Genomic DNA, 12,027 nt, shown 5'->3' with positions numbered 1-12,027 from the left:
CGACACTCACAAAAATAACTTGGCTCACATGAATCAAGTGCACTCCTAGAAATCGCACAGCCCCTACACACCTGTTGGAATCAAACCATCAAACAGGTACGTTAAACGCTATGAATCATACCTGTCGATGCATTTATGAATTTGCCATTTCTCCACAGATGTAGTACTCTACATGATTAGCCTAATGACCTAGTTTCCTTTCAGAGTATCTGAGGTGTACAAAATTTAATAACAATGTATGTTAGTGGTAAAACAATTATACGCCCATTACTATAATTTAAATTAAGAAACGTCTATCTGTTGTGGTGAATGGTGATTTTTAATTAACATTTGCGTCATCGTCATTCAGGTTACTAAAAGTAATTATACCCACCTTTTATTTTAATAAAAGTGAAGTTTTATTACGCACTATAGTTTTATTAAAAATACGCGCAGTTAATACCAGATATAAGGCATATATATTTTCAACTTATACGAGGTAAACGTGTTTATTTATTTATATGTGCTTTTTTCATTAACTTTACATTATCTTTTCAAGAACAATTACCTGAAATTGTCGAGTTATCGATTGTTTGCGGCGTTTCGTGATCGTGAGCGTCGCCAGGTAAGAGGACGTTTCTATATATGACGTGCACTTTTTAAATCTTTTTTACTAACCGGCATGGAGGCAATCAAGCAGTTTCAATTTGAATACCACCTTTGGCTAGGAAAAGCGACAACACAATATAATTAAATAAAAGTGAAGTGACCTTATATGATTCTGGCTTCATCAAACAATTAAAAGAACGTCTTGAACACTCGTTCGAATGTATTGGATGTCATCACCGTGATTACACTACACTCATAGAAATGACGATTTTAAGTCAATCGTTTGCTGTCAAGAGCGTAGTTTTACCGGCTACAGGTGACTCGCACAAAACGAATACCGTTAATTCATTGAGTAATGCAACATATATACGAAGGTAGATTACAATAAATGCAACGCAAGGTCCAAAGATGAGAATCATGTCAGATATTTGAATGAAGAAGTTAGTTGAGTTACTGTATCGTTACAAAAAGCTTTCAATTGAATTATGTACATTTAGAGTACAAATTGGATGACTATTTGAACTTTTATGATGTCATCCAAAATATTTCAAAATACCATGCTCAGGGTCGGTGTCTTCTTTGTTTCTTGACTGACTTTCTTATTTTATTACAGAACCTGATATAGAACTGAAAATTGTTGGTCTCTTCGTTCTTGGCGATGTGCATTTAAATAGTTCTATTACACAATGTCTAAATGATGCATTTCGTATGAAGTAAATCAGTGAATTGAGCCATGCATTACTCATGCTTGTCACGAACGTAAAGAAGTATAGCCACTGGTTACTCCCACGTCCTGTAGCTACTTCTAAAATATAATTAACCGTAACAGGACATGTTGACAGGAAAAATGCAAAAGTAATGATCATGAATGTTTTTGCCATTTTCGTATCGTTCGCTGAAACACCTCTGTGATCGTGCCTGTTATTTTCTATTGAAGCAAGTTTGGTCATTTCACGGCGAATGGCATTTTGCTGTCGAATGATTCCGAAGATACGGAAGTAGAGTACAATAAATGCAACGAAAGGTCCAAAGATGAGAATCATAACAGATATTTTGATGAAGAAGTCACTTTTACCAAGTCCCAAACTCCAGCAAGTGTCTGTCGGAGGATGAAAATAGACTTGAAATTGGTTAAGTCCACAGACAAGAACTTCGTAGAAGTGTGAGGCCACCCAAATGGAAATAACAATAAGTCTTGCACGAGATGCTGTGAATATGACTCGATATCTTAAAGGTCTTGTAACGGCGATGTACCTCTCCACTGCTATGGCGAGTAACGTCCAATTACTGGTGTAATAAGGTGCTCCTCCGATGATAACTACGATGAAACATCCCCAGTATCCAAAGATCCATGCATTAACGAACGAAGCTGCCGCTGTTGGGAATGCAAGAAATATGCCAACACAAAGATCAGCAGCATTTAGCGAGTACATAAGAATCCTGGTTGGTCGTTTTATCTGGATGCGTTTTAGAGCAATTAGGCATATTAGATTGCCGAATATTATAACAATGGTAAATATGGATGAAATTGTACCTTTGATGATATCATGATAAGTCCACAAATACGAATCTTGTGTAGAATTACCAATTGATTCCATGTCCAGCATGTCCAGTGTTGAATTTAATGCTCCTGTTCCGTTCATCCTATCGATTTATGCGTTCCTATACTTAAAACAAAATATTGAAGAAGTAAAAAAATTAATTTGTCTCGCCGAAAACAAATATTCCACTTTCACATAGATGTGTTTCCAAAATGTTCGGTGTTGTGTAATGGTATGACACGGCTGAATCCCGGGCTGAATATTTCGTCAATACTCCATGGTCACTTATACTCTCCTATTTGTATATACCACGAATGCGTCACACCTTTAGAGACAATAATTTGCCATTATTAATATATTATTAATACATTCGCAGAACAATGCGATAAAACAATTGGATCATTTTCTATTAATAATATATTAAGAGGTAAATAAATGATGCATGAAGATACCCGAGAGGTTTTGTTTTGGTGATAGCTATTTAAGAGGTTTGACGCTACAAGCTATATATATAACGCATTCTGCACAGGCGCAGGTCGGTAGATGGGCACTTAAGACTGAAACATCGCTATTATGCTAATTATGGTTAGAGGTTAGGGGTTAGGGTTAGGTTTGGGGTTAGGTTTAGGGTTCGTTTGTCCTAAATGCCACATATACCCGCAGGTCTGTATTCGTACTTTTCGTATTATGCATAAATAATAAACACAGCCCACGTGATCACAAAGTTTTAGATATTTATTGTGATGACAATACAATTGGATTTAATTAGCATCAACGAAAAATTACACACCTACTAATCCAACATTAACTTGCAACATGGTAGTAACAAGATTAATAAAAATAAAAATTTGGTTTGACATCACGACATTGTATTATGATTAAACTATGACTTACTTGATTCAGTTTCACAAAACTGTTTGTCCCCTTGCTCTCCTCCAAGTCATTCTACTCCAGTCTGTTCGTGCTGCTGTCAGCTGTATAGGGCGCGGGCATCCATGTGTCGTGCAATACATGGTCTTTCCATCCTAGCCTTGTCTCTGGACATCAAAGTAATTTAGGCTGGAGTTGTAGTCGTTGCAGGGCCATTCTGACGACATGTTCAAATCATTTCATTCTCCGTAGGAAACTTCTTCAGTGATAGTCTTTGTTATGCCTTATAGCCTCTATCTTATATCTTTATTATTTTTTTATTATTGGTATGTTTTCACAGGCTTACCCCAAGGATTGACCGGAGCCGGAGGCATCTCATTTGAAATGCCTCAAGTTTACGTGATCTGATGATTCTGCTCCGTAGATGACAAAGAATGAGTGATTTGTAGATACAAATTCTATGTGACTTTGAGATGTTATAATTGACATAACGGTGTGCTTTAGTCTGCTAAATGCCTATGCTGGCAATTTGGTGCACCTCTCTTAGCATATTTATCTATGTTGGCACGCTGCTGCCAAGAAAAACGAAATCTTCCACTTTGTAGATGGGTATCCCATTGTGCGTGATGCCACGTGAGTTCTCTTACATGATCTTACATTTATAACCGGTGCATTACATACTGAGCCCGGGATACTGACGGATTTCAATAATAAGGTAAAATCATAGTGACGGCCGATGTTGAGTGGTCAGCTCTGAAACGAAACTACTAATTGCAGATCAGCTTCTGATCGTTGAAATGTTTCCACATATAGCGTTGTTGACCAACCTTTCTATGATCTTGTAGAGAACAGGGAGGAGAGAGATGGGCAGCTATGGGCCAGTTGCTCGGAGAGTGTTTGTCCCCTTTCTTGAAACATGAGACCACATCAGCAACTTTCCATTGGGCTGGCATGTGTCCACTGTTGAAACAGAGATGGAAGAGCTGTGAAAAAGGAGTGGCTAGTTCAGCAGGTGCAGTTTTCAGAACTGGAGCGGGAATCCCATCAGGTACAGACGCTTTGTTGAGTTTATTTGGTTAGCTGTTTTCTTACTTTCTTAGGCCAGAAAATCACACTGGAACATTTGGCGTCGTCCTCAAAGAAGGGTGAGGGAATTGCTTGCTATGTTCAGTAATGGTTGACTTGTCACTGAAGAAGGAGGCGAAACACTCTGCATTTTCCTTGGCAGTGGTGAAAGTCTGGCCTTCAGATTTCAGGACTGGGATTTCAGATTTTCCACCCTTTATCCATCAGTCTAGGTGCTGTACACCTCCAGGATTTAGAACCAGTTTTGAGCTCATCTGTCATCTTTCCTCTTACCCCTAGCTTTGTGCATTGTGAGAGAGCAGGCTATTATAGTATACTCATTCCATGCTCTGTTATCATTAAGGCGAGCTTTAGGAGACTGCAGAGCTTTCTATCTTCACCATGTTTTGTTCTTTCTCTCTAGAGCCTTTTCGCAACACTCATTCCACCACGCAGGATGATCGAAAAATGAGGGTGCAGATTTCAGTGGTTGTGTGATAGTGTTGGGGACATTATTACGGCAAGCCCATTCAGCATGTTTAGGGTCATCTTTGGTGATGATGCGGTCCCAGGGCGCACCGGCCAGCTCATTTCTCAAGGTATCTGAGTTACCGGGCTAAGTTAGCTTTCGTGTAGAGCCATACACGTCGTTGAGGAGGATTTTCAGAGCGCGGAGAACCTTTCAACATGGTCTGGACGAGGTAATGGTCTGAAGAGCCAATGTCGCGGTCGATGGTGATTGGAGAAAACATATTTGGAGCATCAGTGATTATGAAATCCAGCCGGTTTCCAAATTTATGGGTTGGCTGGTCAACAATTTGGGTACGGTCATGGACACAGCTTTGGTTGAAAGCTAGCTGCTTTCCCTTCGACCGGCATCAGTGGATGACCTAACTGGCCAGCCACTCACGATGATGACAGTTAAAGTCTCCAGCCAGAACACATGTGTTAGTTTTGGTCTTGGAGATGAGGTTATCCAGATGTTTGTCATACCAGTCTTTGGTTCCAATAGCCTTCTTTGGAGGACATTTATGTAAACAAGCGAAAGAAGCAGGGTGCCACTCTTGGTAAGGATAGTAAAGACCACCAGCTCATGCTGCTTGGGCTCTACGTGGGTTTCCCTAACTACAGGCCATTTCGATTAGGCAGCCACCCCAACCACTGTCATCAGTTCTGTTTCTTCGCATAGAATATCTACATGTGACTCATGATTATGCACTGAAGAATCCAGCTTGGCTTCACCAATGAGAATAATGTCCGGTTTAGAGTTTGATGGATTATTCCGAATTCTAACTTCAAATTGTTTCTTCTCAAGCCTCTGATGTTCGTGGCCAGATTGTCATATTCGTGTTCGGTAGTTGTCTACACATTACTGGTCGAACACGATAGGATTTCAGTTATAAATAGTTAGAAACTTTTCTGGTAGCGCTTATCGTGTTTGCGGCCCTCACTATATAGCTAGCTTTTGAATCAACAAGTAACTGGGGGCGGTGTAAAAGTAATTATTTTGTGTAAGCTAACCCTAAGCCTAACGCTAACCAATCAATAACAGTGCCTATAAGCCTCCTTGCATGATCGCCTGCCGAAGTTTTAACACTGGCCCTATTGGGTGGCCGTGCCCATCAATTTCATGCGCGTATTTTTTTGGCGGGGGGGCTTTGGGGCGCCAACTTCGGGGGTAAAAAGGGCGACGAAAAGAGAAAAGAAAAAGAGAAAGAAGAAAGAGAAAAAGAAAGAAAGAAAGAAAAAAAAAAAAAAGAAAGAAAGAAAGAAAGAAAGAAAGAAAGAAAGAAAGAAAGAAAGAAAGAAAGAAAGAAAGAAAGAAAGAAAGAAAGAAAGAAAGAAAGAAAGAAAGAAAGAAAGAAAGAAAGAAAGAAAGAAAGAAAGAAAGAAAGAAAGAAAGAAAGGAAGGAAGAAAGGAAGAAAGAAAGAAAGAAAGAAAGAAAGAAAGAAAGAAAGAAAGAAAGAAAAGAAAGAAGAAAGAAAGAAAAGAAGAAAGAAAAAAAGAAAGAAAGAAGGAAGGAAAGAAGGAAAGAAAGAAAGAAAGAAAGAAAGAAGGAAAGAAAGAAAGAAAGAGAAAAAGAGGAAAGAAAGAAAAAAGAAAGAAAGAAAGAGAAAAAGAGGAAAGAAAGAAAAAAGAAAGAAAGAAAGAGAAAAAGAGGAAAGAAAGAAAAAAGAAAGAAAGAAAGAGAAAAAGAGGAAAGAAAGAAAAAAGAAAGAAAGAAAGAAAGGAGCGGCACATACCAGGAATGCAGATAGAGGGCGGCTTGTAGCCAACCAACCATGATGGAGAGATAGAGGGGCGGCACATACCAGGAATGCAGATAGAGGGCGGCTTGTAGCCAACCAACCTTGATAGAGAGATAGAGGGCAGCACATACCAGGAATGCAGATAGAGGGCGGCTTGTAGCCAACCAACCATGATAGAGAGATAGAGGGGCGGCACATACCAGGAATGCAGACAGATGGCGGCTTGTAGCCAACCAACCATGATAGAGAGATAGAGGGGCGGCACATACCAGGAATGCAGACAGAGGGCGGCTTGTAGTCAACCAACCATGATAGAGAGATAAAGAGGCGGCACATATCAGGAATGCAGACAGAGGGCGGCTTGTAGCCAACCAACTATGATAGAGAGATAGAGGGCGGCACATACCAGGAATGCAGACAGAGGGCGGCTTGTAGCCAACCAACCATGATAGAGAGATAGAGGGGCGGCACATACCAGGAATGCAGATAGAGGGCGGCTTGTAGTCAACCAACCATGATAGAGAGATAGAGGGGCGGCACATACCAGGAATGAAGACAGAGGGCGGCTTGTAGCCAACCAACTTTGATAGAGAGATAGTGGGGCGGCACATACTAGGAATGCAGATAGAGGGCGGCTTGTAGCCAACCAACCATGATAGAGAGATAGAGGGCGGCACATACCAGGAATGCAGACAGAGGGCGGCTTGTAGCTAACCAACTATGATAGAGAGATAGAGGGGCGGCACACACCAGGAATGCAGACAGAGGGTGGCTTGTAGCCAACCAACCATGATAGAGAGATAGAGGGCGGCACGTACCAGGAATGCAGATAGAGGGCGGCTTGTAGCCAACCAACCATGATAGAGAGATAGAGGGCGGCACATACCAGGAATGCAGATAAAGGGCAGCTTGTAGCCAACCGACCATGATAGAGAGATAGAGGGGCGGCACATACCAGGAATGCAGAGAGAGGGCGGCTTGTAGCCAACCAACCTTGATAGAGAGATAGAGGGGCGGCACATACCAGGAATGCAGACAGAGGGCGGCTTGTAGCCAACCAACCATGATAGAGAGATAGAGGGCGGCACATACCAGGAATGCAGATAGAGGGCGGCTTGTAGCCAACCAACCTTGATAGAGAGATAGAGGGGCGGCACATACCAGGAATGCAGATAAAGGGCAGCTTGTAGCCAACCGAACCAACTATGATATAGAGATAAAGGGGCGGCACATACCAGGAATGCAGATAGAGGGCGGCTTGTAGCCAACCAACCATGATAGAGAGATAGAGGGGCGGCACATACCAGGAATGCAGACAAATGGTGGCTTGTAGCCAACCAACCATGATAGAGAGATAGATGGGCGGCACATACCTGGAACGCAGATAGAGGGTGGCTTGTAGGGCGGCAGATATATAGAGAGAAGTGGCCTGTAGGGCGGTACAAACCAGAAGGATGGTTTGTAAGTGAGACACACTCCAGGAGGGCGGCTTTTAACCAGTCAGGAGAGAAGAGAGAGAGAGGGGCGGCACATACCACAACTGCAGCTTCTAAAAGACGGGGGAGAGGAGGCTTGTAGGGCGGCATAAACCAGGAGGGTGACTTGTAACCAGCCAGGAGAAAAATAGAGAGTTAGAGGGGCGATTGAAAGGTGGTAGATATAGAGGGGTATATAAGGCATAATTATATATTGACCCTTATTAAAATAATTCACTATGGAAAAGCACAACATGCGTTATAAATATAGCTGAAGGAGGGCGGCTTGTGAGGCGACACATAGGCTACAAGGAGGGCAGTTTGTAACCAGGACAAAAGTAGAGGGAGGGAGGAGAGAAAAACACTTGTCAGTCACGTCGTGATTCTTAACCAGGAGAAAAGAGGGAGTGAAAAACGGTATATCACGCTGTGTAACTGTGGGCCTACACTGTGACGCATAGAAGGAGGGTGGCTTGTGGGCGGCACTACATAAAAGTAGGGTGGCATATGGGGCGGCACATATAAGGAAGATGGCTTATAACCATACAGGAATAGAAAAAGCAGATGAAGGAGAGAAAACCACATATATATGGTGGCTTTCAACAGTCGCGTAACGACGGGGGCAGAGGGGGGGCACGTGCCTTGGGCGCCACACTTAGGGGGCGCCGAATTGACCAATTCAACATCGATTCTGGGCCCTCCTAGCGATGAAAGTCAAAATTTTCGCGCAGTTCGCACGCATTTGTGCACAAGTTCATTTGAGAGATCAATGTACAATATTCAACTTCATTATAACCAAAATTAATCAGTGATAGGTCCTATTTGTGCAAATCTTCGCGCACTCCCCGAGCACTTGTTTCAAGGATTGGGGAGGGGCGCCATTATTTATCCTTAGCCCTGAGCGCCACAACTAGCTACGCCACTGGCTTTCAACTAGCACTGAGAGAATTGAGGGGGAAAGGAGAGGAAAATCAACGCCATGACCATTGCGTAACTAAGGGAGTCAACGGGGAACTTACCGCTCTGCGTTGGATTCAGCGCCTCTTTGAATTTTGAGCCCGCGTCCAAGCAGTGAAAATCTAAATTTCAACAAAACTAATCATTATGAAAGATTGTTTTACGGCCAGCAAAATCCAGACGGTCAGAAAAAAACCGAATAAACGCATGATCAGATACAGTACCCCTCCATGGATTTTGAGCTCCTTCCAAGCAGTAAAAATCTAATATTAGCGCGCTTCGCGCGAATTTCAACAAAACCAATTATTTTGCTTGAATCATTAAAACTAAGGGAGTCAAAAGGAACGTGCCGCCCGTATTCGAATCAGCACCCTCGGTGGATTTTGAGCCCTTCCATGATGCAAGCGGCAAAAATGTTTCCGCGCCTCTTGCGAATTTAAAAGGTAATCCTTATCTGCTTATGACAGTTTTTTCAAACATTTAGCGCCGTGTCATTATAGTGTTGCAATGGAGTTCAAATGGGGAACATGTCGCCCTAGATGCATTCAGCGCCCCTGATGGATTGTGAGCCCTTTTCGAGTGGCGGAATTCTGAATTTTCTAGACCATGTACTATGGGCGGCAATCGCGGGGACAGGGTTCATGTCCCCTTCACATTTTTGGATGGGGGAACACAATATCAAATGACCTCCCCCATCCCACAGGGCATCTAGGCGTACATCCCAAGGGGAATGGGGTTAAATCCCCAATATATTGATATAGGGATGGTCCATACAATCACCCCCATGTTGACACCTGTATGTGGGTTTCTGACCAAATTAACCATAAACCTAAAAAGTGCCAATTTTTGCGCGCTTCGCGCGAATTTATTCCACTATTATACCATACTTCACCAATTTAGCTTCAATATATGGTAATTTTTCTAGCGCTTCGAGCGCATTTGTAGGGCCTACCATAAACTAAGTTTTTCACTGAAAGGCTCTGGAATCACTGTACCCCCCATGTTAAAAAGAAATCTACGCCACTGTCCATAGGGTAGTACCCTCCCTGTTCAGTCGAGAGAAATGTGACAAAAATTACGATTTGCATCTTCCTTTTGGTCTATTTTAGACCCAAAATTAAGCCCATTTTGGAACAGTAAATATTAAAATGTCTAATTGCCGCGCGCTTCGCACGCATTTATATCGGCAGACCCATTTTGTGAGTAGATCTGTGAGACGCCCCATTGGAAATTCCTTTCTTTTTTCATCTCAAACTTGAACACAATCACGAATCTCAAAAATGAGAATCATAATTTCATCCTTTCAATTATGTAAATCATAAATATCCTATATGACAGCTCTGGTGCCTGGAATAAGCATAAACCGCATGAGCTGGATCAAAATACCGGGACTAAATTAACCTAATGTTGTAAAAGGCCTATACATCTTCCTTTGGCGCAATTGTCCTTAATTGTGTTAATTTTAGCATTGAAATTGCAATTTTTTCCCGCATTTGTCCCGGTAATGTCCTTTTTAGCAGGCCTAAGTAAATCAGTGGGACGTACAGACTTGACATTTAGTATGGAATATTTTTTCGCAAATTCCACGACTGGTCTGGAAGGAGTCTGCGTAAACCGCACGGGCTAAATATTACTTGCGGTGTGTCGGGAGATGGTGTTATAATTATTGCTTGACAGAAAATATGCTTTCTATGAGTTTACATTATAGTCCTCTTAATGTAGTGAATTTGCATAAAATGGCGGATTTAGGGATACATCGATTCGGATCTTCATTTGGCAAAATTGTCTAACTTCTATGGGGGAACATCCCCGCTCAGACACCCCCTGCTTATGGATAAACAACTAAAAAATGATGCACCAAATGGCTTCAATTTGGACCTTCATTTAGCAAAATTGTCAAACTTTGGAGGGGGAACATCCCCCCTCAGACATGTCAGACACCCTCTGCATATGGTTAACGTTAAACAAGTGAAAGAAAAATGATGCACCAGATGGTTTCATGTTGGACCTTCATTTGGCAAAATTGTACAATTTCGGAGGGGGAAATTCCCCTCAGACACTCCCCTGCTTATGGATAAACAACTTAAAAATGAAACACCAAATGGCTTCAATTACACCAAATGGCAAAATTTTCCAACTTCGGAGGAGGAGGAATATCCCCCCCCTCAGACACCCCTCCATCCAGCTTATGGATAAAGAAGTAAAAAAGTGATGCACCAAACGGTTGTAATTTTGGATCTTCATTTGGCAAAATTGTATGAGGGGGATCATCCCTCAGATACCCCTTGCGTATGGATAAACAAGTGAAAAATAATGCACAAAATGGCTTCGATTTGGACCATCATTTACCAAAAATTTCCAACTTCTGAGCATACATCTTCCTACGTATGGATAAGCAAGTGCCCTTTTTCCTCTTCTCTTTTGAACACAAAATCAGTTTTGGTCCACGAATTGCTTCATTGGGCCTTCATTTTCACTTTTTTAAACTATAATTTTACACCATAATACTCATATGTGTCAAAATCGTCAACCAAATTGCTTCAATCGGGCTTTCATTTTGCAATTTTTTCAAATTCCTAGGAGGTTTAGATTCCCCTCAGATTTCCCAAATGATCGGGTGTGTGTGGCGAGGGGGGGGTAGGGCGCCATCCTGTATCTTTTCTCCGGGGCGGCGCAAACCATCTCAGCCCCCGGGTAAGGGCCTTATAGATACGCCACTGAATTTCATGCAGGGGCGTGTTTGAAAAACGGCACAGCGCATTAGTAAAAAGAATAAAAAATACTAAAATTTTCACCAGGGTTCGAACCACTGCCAATTGCACTATGAATGCTAAAGATGCCTACTGTGCCACGGTGACCAAAGTATTGGTTAACATTCGGCGATTTTCAAAGATATACATATCAACACGTTTCTAGTGTATTGAAAATCAGATTTTGGTAGGAATACAGTCCTGTCCTGAAATTTGTTCTGAATTCGAAAATTGGAGCGCTTGTCTTGAGCGCTTTCCAGAGTTGAAAAAGGGTCATTGTCACTTTCAATTATAACAATCTCCATGGCAACACCCACGTGATCCCAGAATTTCAGGATGTCATAGGGCCTACATATATACTTACAGCGAAACATCAAATTGAAGTTTGCATTTAATACATCAGGAGTGAATGGGGATTTTTTTCATAAAATTGCGATTATCTCGAAAAGTGTGTCCAAGCAATGAATTTTTGTTAAGTTTATTTTTTTGAACGCGCAATAGGATGTTCTTAAGGGAAAGCCTGGGGGAAGA

General features: G+C 41.9%; 1 protein-coding gene across 1 annotated transcript; it reads right to left on the bottom strand.

Annotated features, from left to right (window-relative positions):
* Window positions 1-1,187: 1,187 nt before the first annotated feature.
* On the bottom strand, window positions 1,188-2,231 carry LOC140164210 (trace amine-associated receptor 8-like). Its single transcript, XM_072187456.1, has one exon. The coding sequence runs from the start codon at window positions 2,229-2,231 to the stop codon at window positions 1,188-1,190; it is 1,044 nt and encodes a 347-aa protein (XP_072043557.1).
* Window positions 2,232-12,027: the final 9,796 nt, after the last annotated feature.

This window comes from Amphiura filiformis, chromosome 1 (genome assembly GCF_039555335.1).
Source record: "Amphiura filiformis chromosome 1, Afil_fr2py, whole genome shotgun sequence".
Classification (NCBI taxonomy): domain Eukaryota; kingdom Metazoa; phylum Echinodermata; class Ophiuroidea; order Amphilepidida; family Amphiuridae; genus Amphiura; species Amphiura filiformis.
The sequence above is the reverse complement of the archived record's forward strand: the minus strand, read 5'-3'. Positions and strand labels throughout refer to the sequence as shown.